The following is a 13,958-nucleotide window of genomic DNA, read 5'->3' as shown; positions in this document are numbered from 1 at the left end:
ATCAAGCCTGTCTAGAGTCAAACCTGGAGCATAACAATGTCCGTAAGAAATATCAAACCTCTTCAAGAGTTGCAATATCCAACCTGCCCGAGTCAAACCTGCCATTTGTAATGTCCCGTCTTTCCAGAGTCAAACCTGCCTAACAATGTTCATACGAAACGCATGCTTCACTTTATCGAAACTGAGAAGGGTCCGAATCTGGTAGTACAGCACCTCTACTGTACCGATATTCATGCAAAAGTGTTTTCGGCGCATCACCCACGTGAGGGGACCGGTACCTGTCGTTCCACAGTGCCCTGAGGTGCTCCCGGGTGACCTTCATGATGGCGTAGAACCACTCCCAGAAGGTGAAGTTGCGCTCGGGAAGGGGCTCTTTGCAGAACTGCGACCAGCTCACCAGCATGTTGGTGAAGTCTTGGATCTGGGCGTCTGCAAACAATGCCGGACAAACAACCCCGGTCACATCCACCCATTGCAAGTGGAGCGAGAACTAGGATAACATTTTGTGGCAATCGAGTTAAAGCACAGTGGTTCTCAAATGGGGGTCTGTGGACCCTTTAATGTCCCCGAGGGCCTTCTTGGGGTTCCCAAAGCCCTCGACCATAAAGAACAAAATTGTTTGTATTGATGCTGGCTGATAAAAAGACCGAGCCATGAGCACAGAGTTAGTAAGGTTGATTATTCTTCGTTCCAGAGTTTTAAAGTTGGTTTGAAAGTATTTAGTTTTCTTCGCTGCGGCATGGCGGTCTTCACTGCGGCATGGCGGATGGGGACCCCCCCCTGGTGGAGGGGGTCCCCATCACTTGAAACGACCCAGAAGGGATCCCCAAAGCATCAGTGGTTGAGAACCACTGCTATAGCAGCACTTGCACACATATCAAAGAACTTGAACCCATCTGCCTTTTTCTTCCGAGCTGCTGCAGAAAGTTGTCCCCAAGTACAGTCAGCGAAAGTTTTGGAAAAAGTCCTCTCGTATACACTGGGACCAAGGTTCTCCCCAAGAATTGTTTTAGGGGTGGACATAACCTCCATGCGGGGGGGCAAGTTTGGAATGAGGCACGATGAGTGGCGCCATGCCGCGGTGATGAAACAAAAACCACAATGCCGCTGGGATGAGGCTATAGTCGGGTTCTCCGGTTCCTCTATAGCCGACATGTCTGCTGTCTGCCCATTCTTATGGCTCTTCCAGTTCTTCTCGTGGTCCGCGTTTCTCTATTGCAACCGCGAGAAGACCAGCCGTCTGCCGATCTTATGGTCGTGGAGCACGAAGGTTTATTGCGAATAGGCTTAGTATTGAAGCGAGCTTGGCGGACTAAACATTGTCTCCAAAAAGTGCCAAATGGCACCAACTTCACTTCTGTTTGTGCCAATGAAGGCGCCGACAAAATGCAGCACCATGATCAAACAGATGAACAAACAAGTGAAAAGTGAATAATACAAAGCGGAAGTTGCACGAGAACTTAAAATTGATATTAAGCGAAAGGAAAGTGGCCAATACGCAGCGGAAAATGTGCGGAAATTTGATATTTCGGCTTAAATCGATTTTTCGGACCACCCGATTATTTAAACAATTTCAGGGTCCCCTCCAAGTCTGAAAGATCAGTTAACGACTGTAGCAGCAGTCTGTAAAATTTGGATTACAGCCTAAAAATGTTGACAATACACAACATGATCTTTATAGAATGACCAAGATGTATCTTTGGGAACACTGAATATTGTTCAACATGTGCAATAGGGTTTCTTATCAAAGCATGGTTGACCAGACTGCCGCGTCATCTGGTTCGCCAAATGCAGTTTGACGAGACAAATAGATTGGCAAAGTTATGGGTATGTGATGAAAACGCTAAATGCTCGGGCTTACTCCAAGAACCGACCAGAAACTATTTAGCAGGTTTTCCGCTGAGACTGGCTAACTTTCTTTCAGTTTCTGATTTTCGTCACATCGGTTCTATGGATTCATTCCATTACAGGTAGACATCCTCGTATAAAAAGTTTAACATTTGCGCCACACGTCTAAAGGACTGTCCACACAGGATACTACCGTGTTATGCAGGGTAATTGCCATGCACAAGAGAGTCGGTTTTCCTCCGCTTCCAGTCTGCTTTGGACCGATTTTAGTCGGGGGAAAGCGACCCTTCACCTACATCCTTGGAAGAAGCTCACGACGTAAGTCCCAGGATGTTGTCAACTTTGAAGTAAGTAAGTAAGATTAAGGTTTTAATGGCGCAGCGGCAACGGAGGCCATCATGCGCCAAACAAAAATTGTCAACTTTGAACTTTGAATGTCCCGAAAACGATGACACAGAGACAAAGGCAATGGCGAGAAGGAAAGTTGTGCTGCATCGAGCCCAGCAGCATGGTTCATGTCCTCGTTGAAATTGTACGCATGTTCTGAATTAGATATTGGGTACTTTCGAAAATTGAGCTCGATTCTTTTTGCTGTGTGTGGCACAAATCGTCCGTCTTCTGTGGACAGCGCTTAAAGGGTTGTTCAAACAGGACAAGTTTTCTGCAGTCACAGCATCTACCATATTGAACAAGGTTTTCCTCTAATTCCGGTAACTTTTGCACATTCGTTTTTTGCAGGAGGGAAATCTTCCCATCGCTTACATCCTTGCAGACTTAATCCGATGTTGAGCATAACAAATGTGGTGTAGCGCAGCGCACAGAGATACTGATTGGTCGCAGACATCAGGTTCCCGCTCGCCAGCCAATGGAAGACGCACGTTCTGCACTATGCTGCATTAGCTGCGCTTAACGTCAAAGTATAACCGCCTTTAAAGCGTGCTCATCACGTGGGTTCGGACAGCCACTCGTACACTCTTTTGGCCGTCATCGAATCCTCTGCTGCTGTCGTCAACCCCCAATGTACCAAAAACAAGAAAGGGAAAGAGACGACGGCGAGGACGAGAGGAGGCAAGCCGAGCCATTTGCATGGACGACGTCCAAACTGAAAATGGACGCACGTACCGCAACGTTCACATTATTTGATAAAAATTTACGCCTTCTTTGTCGCGACAGCACTTGCGGTACCCCGCGTGAAGAGCCCTTTTAAGAGTGGTCTTTGTGCCGAGAAAAGGGAGGACAGGAGAGGCCACTCACTGCGGAAGGCCTTCCCGGCCAGGTAGCGCAGGTTGTCCTCGGAGAGGCCCCTGCCCGTGGCCGAGCGGAACTTCATGCTGAGCACCTCGCCCAGCTGGGGCCAGGGCACCTTGTCCGGCACCGCAAAGGGCACCCGCCCCTGCACCGACGAGGGGGCACCCCGCTGAGCCTGGGCGCTCCGCTGGGGAGGGGCCGCGAGCCAAGCAGCGGAAGGGGAGGGCGGGGAGGGGGGGCCAACAAAGCCGAGGGTTAGTGCAGCCAGGAAGCGTGGTCAGTGCCGGGGCAGGAGGCAGAGAGGAGCAACGGCCCCCTAAACGGCGAGGACGTGGTGCCGCATTTTCTACGCCGCCCACCGTAGGTCGCCGCGGGGCACAGATCGAACGGGAATTTTGGCCGAATGCCAACGTGGGACTCGCGTCCAATTTGTGCCCCGCACTAACTCGGGTGAGGGACGTCGAAATTCCAGCACAATGTCCTCGCCGTTCAGGTGTTGAGAGGAGCGGAAGGAGAGGGGGAAAGTTTGAAAAAAAAAGAGACGTTGCCATGGCATGCAATGTGCGAGGTTGTCAGGGGCAGACGGCACGATGCGGCCCGCGTGCGGCAACGGCCACGCTAACCGAAGGGAGAGAGCTACCGGGAGGAAACCTCGATTCGAGCCTCTTATATAGGTTCCACTGCGGCCGTGAACTTGGAGGGGGCGCTACACGAGGCAGCGTTATGCCAGTTCCTACCCAGAACTACCGCTAGGTGGGAGTAGACGTCTGTCGCATGGCGAAGGCTACCCTTCGCTTCGCAGGGAGCGTGCTACCGACCCCTCGTGGCGTGTCCTCGGAAAGCCTTCAAATAGTATCACAAAAACACAATTTGTATATTGCGTCCGTACACGATTTGAGAAAGCTGTGGAAACGTTGAAACGGTGCTAGAGCAGACAACCAATTGCTCGCGCTGCCCCCGCTTTCAATCGCAATTAGTTGGATTAGTAGCTGCCAGATGGATCTGCCAAACAGCGGCAAGTTCCATGGGAGGGATGCATCGAGTGCACACTCCCCGGAAAACAGGGTTGACAGCAGTGTTGTACGCAACGGCATCCCAAGGAAAGGCGCTCTTGGAACGCGTTCCTTTTAGGAGCAGCGAAGGAACGCCGCCGTTTCATTTTGCATCGGTGGAACTGGAACGGGAACTCGTTACATTTTTACTGGAACGGACAAAGGAACGGCGTTCCTTTCTTCGTCCAGCGGGGTAATTTTTATTTTATTTTGAAGAGGGAAATTCCAAAAATACAAAAACAATATCTTTGCGAGAAGCATGATCTTGTTAACTTTTTGGTTACTTATCTCAGGGTTTATTTTGTGTGTCCTTCGCTTGGTAACAGTCAGGTGCAGAAAAGCTAGCGGACATCAATTCTTTTTTCAGTGCCCGAGACTGCGGTACAAAAAGCAAAACCTCTAGCCGAAGAAAAAGACACAGAAGGAGGGACGTTTCAAACTCAGTTACTTTCTTTGCTTCCACGAATCCTCATACACCCAGAAATCTCAGGCCGACTACAGTCATCACTGAACTTCCACAAAGATACCTACAGTTACAACATCCAGATATCGAACGCACCCTTGTACCCCGAACATCGGTCACTTAAAAGATCCACAAATATTAACCTATATTCCTTCTCCCCCCCCTTCCAAGTGAACGATTCCAACCTTCACGAAGAAGGACTTGTAGTTTCCAGTATTGACCTCCTAAAAGCCCTACCTTCTTCCTCACTTACTCGTCTTGCGTACAGCAACATCGAGAAGCAATGGTTTTAAAGTTCAAACAAGGGGCTTCGTTAGATTGAAACGTGTGAAGTTGCTGTAAAACGCTCGTGCAATGTGGGGTAACAGTACATTTGGCTTGTCTGAATCGCCCATCACAAAACATGAATATGGTTAAAAGCTGAGATTTTGAAAGTGAATATATCAACAAATGAAGCTACTTCCGCTTGTTTTCTTTTCCTGGTGCTCTTCCATCACGGCATTCAAATTCTTGTTGCCATTTGATGTAGAAGATTATATAAAAAAAAATAAAACTTAGTTCGATTTAACCAAACACGGTACTCAGCAAAATACAGAAGTAACGTATATGTAACGATGCGTTCCCTTTTTTTAAACGGTAATGGGAATGAGTTCCTTTCTGACAGATGGAACTTGTAACGGGAACACGTTCCAAAAATCAGAAGGAACGAGAAACCAGATTTTGTTCCTTTTTTTTTTTTTGAGGAACGTGTGCAACACTGGTTAACACGCATAGTGCAACCTATGTGCGAGGCTCCGCTAGGGTCTGGGGACTGGGCAGGCAGCGCGGATGGAATAGGGGACAAGAACTCAACTAGGGCAGACTATGACGGAGAATTGACACAAAGGCCTATGTCTTCGGATCTCTTGCCCTGTAAGGCAAGGTTTTGTATTCACCGATGTTTGTTTGCAAACAAGCTCACTACCACCCCCTTTCGGCGGACCCCTGCGCGCTTCCGGTTTTCCTCTTCTTTTCCATTTGTCTCTCCACCTTTAGTTGTTTTCACTATTTTGTACAGTGCACTAATGTTCTTACAAACATACTACAGAAACCTCTTTGAAGGAAACTCTTCTTATCCGACCGCTGTGCGTTGCTGAAGAATGAATAAATACACTACCGGAAGTCTACCGGGGCACCAAATACTGTGGCGCCCTCGTGGTATCAACTCCCACCGAATAGAGGAGAGACGGCTTCAAGACGAGTAGCAAGGATTCGATTTTGAGAGAACTTGGCCAGAAAGGTGTTTTGAAAGAGTGCGTGAGTAGGGCACGCGCATCCTCAGCGGTCGGCATGAAGCAGTACCAAAGATAGCAAGTACCAACGATGCAGTTTCTTATTGTCCAATTTCATAACACAACCAAACAGAGAAATTATTCTATGTAGATCTTTTTTCAAAGGTGGGCAAAAATGAATGAAAGAAACGTTCTATGTCCAGTGAATGCTTCAAGGTCGCTCAATTAATTAAGCAAAGGCGAAGAACAGCACAGTAAAGCATTGGCCATATTTTTCCCAAAAACAACTTTGATATTACCCCATCCAAAAAGGCAAGTAGACTAAGTAGAGTGGAGGTGAGTAGCAAGTACTACTTCATAATACCCCAGATGTATCCTACCTAGCTACATTGGCTCTACATAGGAACTGGAAAGGCTGCAATTAAATACACCACTCTCAGAGTGGCATTAAGGCAAAAATATAACACTTTGTCAGGAGCACTATAGCACCACCGTTATTCGACGTGTACCTCCACTTAAAGGACACATGCAAAGGAAAAAAACATTTTTTTATAGATGGGAAAAGGATGTTATAAAACAATTTTACAATGAAGAAAAAAATTTTAGAGCTCTATTTAAAGCGCTATACAAATTTGTATTTGGCGCCCACGGGCGCCGAGAAAAAGTGGCCCTTATTTATCACGTGACTGGCCCTTATTCATCACGTGGTGTTTGCGCTCTTTCGGAAGCTTCCTATGGCGTCTAAAAGTAACTTATTCATCTTCGTTTGAAGTATAACAAAAAAAACTAAGATTAATAAGTAACTTTTAGAGCCCAAAGGAAACTCCTGAAAAAGCGCAAGCAGACGTGATAGACCTGTGCGCCGGTCAGATGACGGCGGCGGCGCCTCGAAGCAGTCGAACTTGTGCGGCGGCGGGGACGGCGGCGAGGAGAAACGCGTTGAAGCGGCATTCGCACAACGCTCAGCGTGCAGCAGCGGCGTGACTTTGCGGCGGCAGGGCGCGGGCCTACCACGTGACCAGCGGCGGCTCCCGCGGGCGCCAATTACAAAATCGTTTTGTGCCGTAAAAATAGCTCTAAATTTCTTTTTTTGTAAATTTGTTTTATAATATTCTTTTTTCATCTAGCCTGTCTCAAAAAAAAAGTTTTTTTCCTTTGCATGTGTCTTTTAAGAATTAAGTGCAATTAATTAAGAATTAAGTGCAATTAAGCAACCGGCAATGATAAAACGAAACAGCCAAATTCGTAAACAATGTCAATGGTCTTAAACCAAAACCTGCAACCTGGAGCAGAAAAAAAATCACTATCACCGAGTTTGAATTATTAAACAGGACGAGAAAATTGCTTGATACCGATGTTTCCTATTTTTCAAGTGCACCAGCTTATTCATGCACAAGAAGCCTAATGGAAACTCAAAATGTCAGTGAAGAAAGCGTCTGGATCAGCCAAAGCAAAAAGCAGGTGAAAAAAAGAATCTCTTCTACTCACCGGCTCTGCAAACGCATTGTCCCACGTGACGGTTGCCCAGGCATGCGGTTCTTGGTTGCCATGGACGATGACGACGACTGGCAATGACAGCGTCTGCAAGAAAGATTATTGAATGCCTTCATCCTGCACCATGTATCCTCCGGCATTGTCTATATCCAAGTTGGTTATAATTACGGTTGCATGTTTTCGGATAAACCCGAAAACATGCAACCATAATTTAAAAAAAAAATAATCCGAAAAACACTTGCCGGAAAAATTTCGGCAATTCGGATTTATAAAAAAAAAACTCAAAATTTCAATCACAATAAATAAATAAATAAAAAAAAAAAGCTTTTAGGATTAAAGCTTGTCAGGGCAAAGGGCTAGTGGTCCTGAGATAAAGTCTGGCATCGTCTATATCCCAGTTGGTCCTGAGAAAAGGCCAATTCAGTCTCTCTTTTTTTTTCTTGGACGATTGACTAAAGAAAGTTTCCTGTTAATCTTGTAGAGGCTCGTTCAGTGCAATGGGCCGATGCAGTTCCGAGTCTATTTTCGTGTAATTAACTTTTTTTAATATTGTGCTTAAGGGCATGCTTTCAATTAGAAAATTGCTCAGCATCATCGAAAACCACTAAATCAACAAATTGCAGAACAATAGGAGGCACGTGCAGCATTTTACGACTTTCTGAAAAACTGCACAAATTCAATGGGTTTTTAAGTTTCGGCTTGCAATCGGAACACATCTCGGCCCCGACGGCACTGCGCCCCGTGGAGAAATAGTGCAACCCAGCCTCTGCTTCGCTGTCCTCACGCAACGCAGCAGAGGGTGAATGCACTATTTCTCCACGGGGCGCGGTGTCGTCGGAGCCGAGATGCGCTCCGATAGCAAACCGAAACTTAAAAACCCATTGAATTTGTGCAGTTTTTCAGAAAACTAAAATGCTGCGTGTGCCTTCTATCGTTCTGCAATTTGTTGATTTAGTGTTTTTCCATGATGCCCAGCCAGATTCTAATTGAAAGCATGCCCTTAAACACAATATTAAAAAAGTTAATTACGCGAAAATAATTAACAATCTAATTATCCTGGACTTTAATAATTTTCCTATAATAATTTTCCTTTAATAATTTTTTTGTTGCAATCCATAGTTTTCAAAATATTGAATTTGTCCACCTTTCATGAAACACTCTGTGTGTATGTATATATATATATATATATATATATATATATATATATATATATATATATATATATATATATATATATATATATATATATAAGTACAATTTGAATATAAAAAGGCATCATAAAAAACAACTGGGAAAATCAAAGCACCAACCATCAAAACAAAAGCTGGAGAACTATTTAAAACACCATCTGGAAAATTTGTCAAGAACTCATCTTTAGGCAGTTTATTCCACTCAATAGTTCTCGGCAAAAATAAAAAGGCAAATACATCAGCGTGACAGGAGTATGGTCAGACTTCTTTTTGCAATTCGCTGTTCCCAAAAAAAAAAAAAAATTTATCTAAAAAAAAAAAAATGAGCCATTGGAAGCAAGGCTATCTGATAATAATGAAAAAAATTGGCTGCATGTTTGGTCACTCTGTTAAACGCAATTAAATGCAGTAGCTTTATGGGCGGGTGGTGCGTTCAGTTTGGGAAATGCCTAAGGCAGGATGACCCTTAGTCTTTCAGTGCCTATTGTGTGTGGTGCTCTTAGTACAGGTGGTGCCTATGACAGGGTTTGGTATGAAAACACATTATGTCACACCATTGTCTCTTTGTAACGCTGCACACGTTTCCCTTCAGCACCGCACAGATACAAATCCCTTACAGTGAATTTTCTGGGTCACCAAGAGAGGGGAAGCGCGCCTTCCTGCTGTTTCCACTTCTTGCTCCACATTCTTTCCACACCACCTCTTTATGCTCCTCTTTCTTGCCCTTTCCATTCCTTTCCACTCAGCATGCTTTCTCACACAACCTAGTTCTGCTCCTCCCATTCCTGCGTGCTGGGTCTGTAGCTCAGTCAGCAGTGCACTCGGCTTAAACACAGGTGACTGGGGTTCAGTCCTTAATACCGGTTGCCGTTTTTTTTTTTTTTTTTCCAAGATTGTTTAGCGTTTACGGACTGACCGATCTACAGATTTCGTGCTTACGTGACTCCTGAGGTTTGTTGGCCCCGCCAACAAAGATACCACTTTCAAAAATAAACTTTGCTACAAGGAACAACAAACGGTAATTCAAACTGAAGACGGCACTCACCCAAACTTGAAAAACAAGTTCCCCACCGCCAACCTTGAATTGCGATTGAAACAAGAGGGAAAACTTCTCGTCCATCACAGACTGCAAGAACCAGGCATTCATTGTCAGGAAAACAGAACCTCAGTCACGAGCAGTATTGCTATACTCCGTTTCACCTTCCGTCCGAGCGCAGTGGACGCCACGAGCCATCCCAGCCGATCCAGCGCCGGGAGAAAGTCGCGTGACCTGCCGGTGGGGCGGGGCGACACAGGGAGCTCAAGGTCGCATGACACTCCCTCAACGCCGCAATGGCTGGGATGGCTCCTAGCGTCCGCTGTGCTCGGACGGAAGGTGAAACGGAGTATACCAGCAATGGACAAGAACCGAACTACAAAGGGGCGTAATTACCTCCGTTCCTTTCTTCTCAGCTCGCTTGATCTTCCGTAATTGCTGTCAATGCAAGGCGAGAGAAAAAGTAAGTCAACGAGATCACCACCAAAGTAAACATCAAAATTTTAGGCACGACAGGAAATCCCATTTCTACCGTTAGAGTACCGCTTCCAATTGTGCTTTGACTGAATGGTTACACAAGTGCGACAAAACTGGTAACTAAGGGGAAGCATGGTTGTGGTGGAGCTGGGGCAACTGAAAACATGCACGGCCATTTCTAAACCGTCAAAAGATTCAAATGGACAATCTTGACATAGATAGAGTCCTTACCATGTTCCTAAAGCTGACACTAAGTTGCCTCGTGGCCTGGTGATACTCCATTGTTCCTGTGTTGTTCAGAATGTCTCCGCTCGCCTCCCTGAGAAAGATACCGCAGCAATTGTTTTGCTGTGTCCGACACCGCAAAGGTATTGGACGAACCCAAAATGGAAGGGCATCAAGGTACAACGTTCTATCGAAATAGCCTGAAGGGCTCGTTCAAATGCTCTAGAATACAAAACTTCTACTGTAACATCCTGAACGTACGCCCACCCTCAAAGTTTGGCCCATCCCCCTTTTCTGTCAAAATATCTATGTCAAAGAAAATCCTGACATATCACCCACCCTCCAAAACTAGCAATTCCGAAGAGCTGGGGACACCTGGGCAGACCTTTCTTTAAGTGTTAAGATGCACATATGTTTGCAGCAAACAAGAAAGTTGCACAAGAGCCTGCTCCTTGTGACTGACAAGGCTCCCGACCTGGCCCGACACCAAAGTATTTTCCAATGCGATCGCAGGCTTTAGCACTTCTCCAGCATTGCCCTTCGTCGCTTCTTTTGCTCGCTTGCTGGTTGCACCTGGTTGGCTTTTCTATTTTTTTGTTGACTATTTTTACTCCATCTATTTTTTTTTTTAATTTACAGATCAGGAAAAGAAAACTGCTATGTTCGCTAACCAAGGGAACAAAGCGTTTCTAGAAACATGCTTTCACGGAACAAGCGTTTGTGCTGTATGCCGACTGGCAATGTTCATCGCATGTATGCAAACGACGAACTTCGCGAAAATAGAACGCTTTTTCAAAAAGGCGGGTAGCAGATCCTGAAGATTGGCCCACCCGCCTTTTTTCCCCAATTACCTCCCGTGAAAAGGTGGGCGTTCGTTCAGGATATTACGGTAATTGTGGATATTTGTTTGACATTTCGCCCGATTTGGACGCAAGAACTAACGCATAATAGTAATAATTAGAAAGAGGTAGCGAATACTCACCCAACCCCAACTTTATCACTCTTGAGAAGAGAATTCGCCTGGGCCTCACTATGCAGAAAATAAAGAAAGGGTCTGTGAGGCAAGTAACTACTGCAGATTTTAAAAAGAGCAAAACATGACTCTCCAGCTACACCTCACATCATGTCTTTACAACTCAAAATGTCGAGCAATTCAAACTCACAAACATTACAGTTAAAACTCTACCTAATGAAGCTGAGGGGAAACACGAAATACTGCAAACGCTGTTATTTTTGTGGCTCCTACCTTCTGGAAATCGTTGATAGGGACAGAATTGCGCCCACTAAATCTCGCGAATTCCAGACACCCGCATTGAAACCCTTTAAGACCGAAATTTTCCCGTGCCCTTAAATTTTTCAATTTGCGAAAATTTAGCGCTGGCAAACATTAAGGGCTTTACAACACTTCGCTAAATCAAAAACTTTGTTCGATACAAAATTAAATTTCTATCGATTAAATTTGATAAACCTAATTTTAATGTAACGGCATTCGGAAAGCTAACGCGATAACCGCATTCCCAAAGCGCTCATGTTCCAAAAACGTGATTTGCACGCATATGAATTTAGCATCTAAAGACGACCCGCACCTCTAGTGCGTGAGGGAAACCCTGGAACTCTTGAGGACAGAATTGAGGTCTTTTTTTCCGACACCACAATCTATAACCTTCTATCAACAAACTGTGAGAGCCAGCTGAGGCTCACATTGAAGTCCACATGCCCCACCAGAGAGGAAGATAGTGTGAAAAGAGCACACCACTCTGTCATCTCTTTCTGATGCTTAGCACCCAACATGCACTCGTAATCTGTCATGTGTTGGTTGTGCATGCACATTTGAAGATCATGAGACACTGAAGTGCCAAGTAAAGAGCTCGCACTGGAGGTGCGATGACTGAAAGAACTTTCTGTCATTCTTGTCTTGGCAACATCCTGCCATTCATATTCGCCGCACATGTCGCTAGGCCTAACGGGAGGGCGAACCACCAACAAGCTACCGAACTGATTGACCGGCGAATACCATTAGTGCCGTCTTTCACATATGGCACGAAGGAAATATCATAAAAAAGCTAGCACCATCTAGTATGATTGACCGAAAATCTGGAGTGCTGAGCTCGTTTTTATGTAAAAACAAAACTAGGGCAGGGGTGGAACTCATGAAATGTACTTGGGAGCAGCCACGGGAGCAGCTGAAACAGCTGTTTTGGAGCAGGTTGGGAGCAGCTAAAACTACGTTCTGGAGCAGGCTAGGAGCAGCTCAGATCAGTTTTCATTGCACTTCAGCTTGCGTCTTAGACAAGCACGGGAGCAATTTCAATCGTACTTAGCAGAACAGATGAACATGAATGGTTAGGGACCTAGGTAGATGGGATAACAGTGTAACAGATGCGAAAACTTGAAACTTTGTGAGCCTTAATGAGAATCAAAAAGCCAGTAGCCTGTCTCTCAAGATAGCGTCCTTGATATTTTCCGAGCGGCTTTCAGCTGCTCAAAATGCAAACCAGCACTGCTTATCGCACAACCCACACGTGCTCGACATAGTAATTATATGTGCGAACCCCGTGACGTGCACAAGCAATGGACGTGCAGTTGCACGGAGGAACAGGGCAACAAATTTCGCGTTTATCTTATTGTGCAACTCGATTACGAAGCAGCAGACTACGATTAACGAAGTTATCGTATTTGAAGCGATAAGCAGGAGCAAGGTTAAAGTACGCCGAGCAGATCTATCACTCGCAAAAGAGCTGCTGGCCGGCAAGGTTTCGGATCGGACCGCGTTTCAGTTCAATCAAATCACGATTTATCTTGCGAGAATACGGTTCCAACTTCTAACGATGAAGTACTAAAAGGATTATCTTGCTCATTTGTTTTCAACTGGCTGACGTCCGGATCCCGGGCCGCAGAGCCTCAGGCAATCTGACGCTTAACGACTCGACCTCACCTCAGCCGACTTGCTTAACCGCTTATGGTTGAAGAATAACAATCCAGTCGCAGGTGGTGTGGCGCTTAGAATCCGAGTTTTTTCGCGCGCTTCCGACTCGGGATACACAGGGAGAATAAACAGAACAAAGGATTGCAAGGCCGACCAGGCTGAACGCGCTCATTGTTGCGAATCGAGTCAATAAAACCGAAACCAAGACAAAATAAAAAGTTTCTTGGCGCACGCTTTGCGATCTGGCGCATAATGGCGCAAGGTATTGGCTGTTGCGCAGTTCCTGCAACATGGCGCAGGATGGCGCAGACATATGCGTCTGGCGCAAAATGGCGCAAATGGCGCAGCCGTTCCACCCCTGCTAGGGTTGTGCACCTTAATGCTGGCACGCCAGCAACCAGCTGAGGCATTCTAAACAAACTACGCTTAAAATTACCCCTTTTCGCACTTATACTTTTTTTCCCCAAGAATGTGCAGTTAAATAAGGTTGACAAACAAATTTATTTTGGTATTTTGAGTTCACAAAAACATGCAGCCCTATGAAAATCTGTGGGGGAATAAAAAATGCTTCGGTAATTTGGGAACTTCGTAAAATCGGGTTTCGTAAATTCGAGTTTCAACTGTATTTGCACTCGGCTCCTTGCAGTTCGAAACCCTGCAGCTTTGCTGCCTTTCAACCTGAAATTTCCAATTCGAGGCAACTATACTTGTGGGCAACTTTCTGTGGC

The 13,958-nt window shown here is 45.6% G+C and overlaps 1 protein-coding gene across 5 annotated transcripts in view; it reads right to left on the bottom strand.

The window, feature by feature from the left end:
• The window catches only part of LOC8053058 (signal transducer and activator of transcription 5A), a 66,562-nt gene that overhangs the window by 36,251 nt on the left and 16,353 nt on the right, over positions 1 to 13,958 (bottom strand). For 3 of the 5 annotated variants that reach the window (XM_029968135.4, XM_040502108.2, XM_040213551.3), the window contains exons 8-14: positions 11,287 to 11,334; positions 10,311 to 10,398; positions 9,999 to 10,040; positions 9,612 to 9,692; positions 7,371 to 7,463; positions 3,103 to 3,241; positions 279 to 429 (exon numbers count right to left, since the gene is read on the bottom strand). In XM_029968135.4, coding sequence (XP_029823995.1) covers positions 279 to 429; positions 3,103 to 3,241; positions 7,371 to 7,463; positions 9,612 to 9,692; positions 9,999 to 10,040; positions 10,311 to 10,398; positions 11,287 to 11,334 — 642 coding nt within the window. Of the gene's footprint in view, positions 1 to 278; positions 430 to 3,102; positions 3,284 to 7,370; positions 7,464 to 9,611; positions 9,693 to 9,998; positions 10,041 to 10,310; positions 10,399 to 11,286; positions 11,335 to 13,958 lie in introns of all 5 variants that reach the window. The other 2 variants (XM_029968134.3, XM_029968136.4) reach the window with 1 other exon arrangement.

The sequence above is a fragment of the Ixodes scapularis genome, unplaced genomic scaffold (assembly GCF_016920785.2).
Source record: "Ixodes scapularis isolate PalLabHiFi unplaced genomic scaffold, ASM1692078v2 PGA_scaffold0__279_contigs__length_252992795, whole genome shotgun sequence".
Classification (NCBI taxonomy): Eukaryota; Metazoa; Arthropoda; class Arachnida; order Ixodida; family Ixodidae; genus Ixodes; species Ixodes scapularis.
This window is presented reverse-complemented; position numbering and strand designations above follow the sequence as displayed.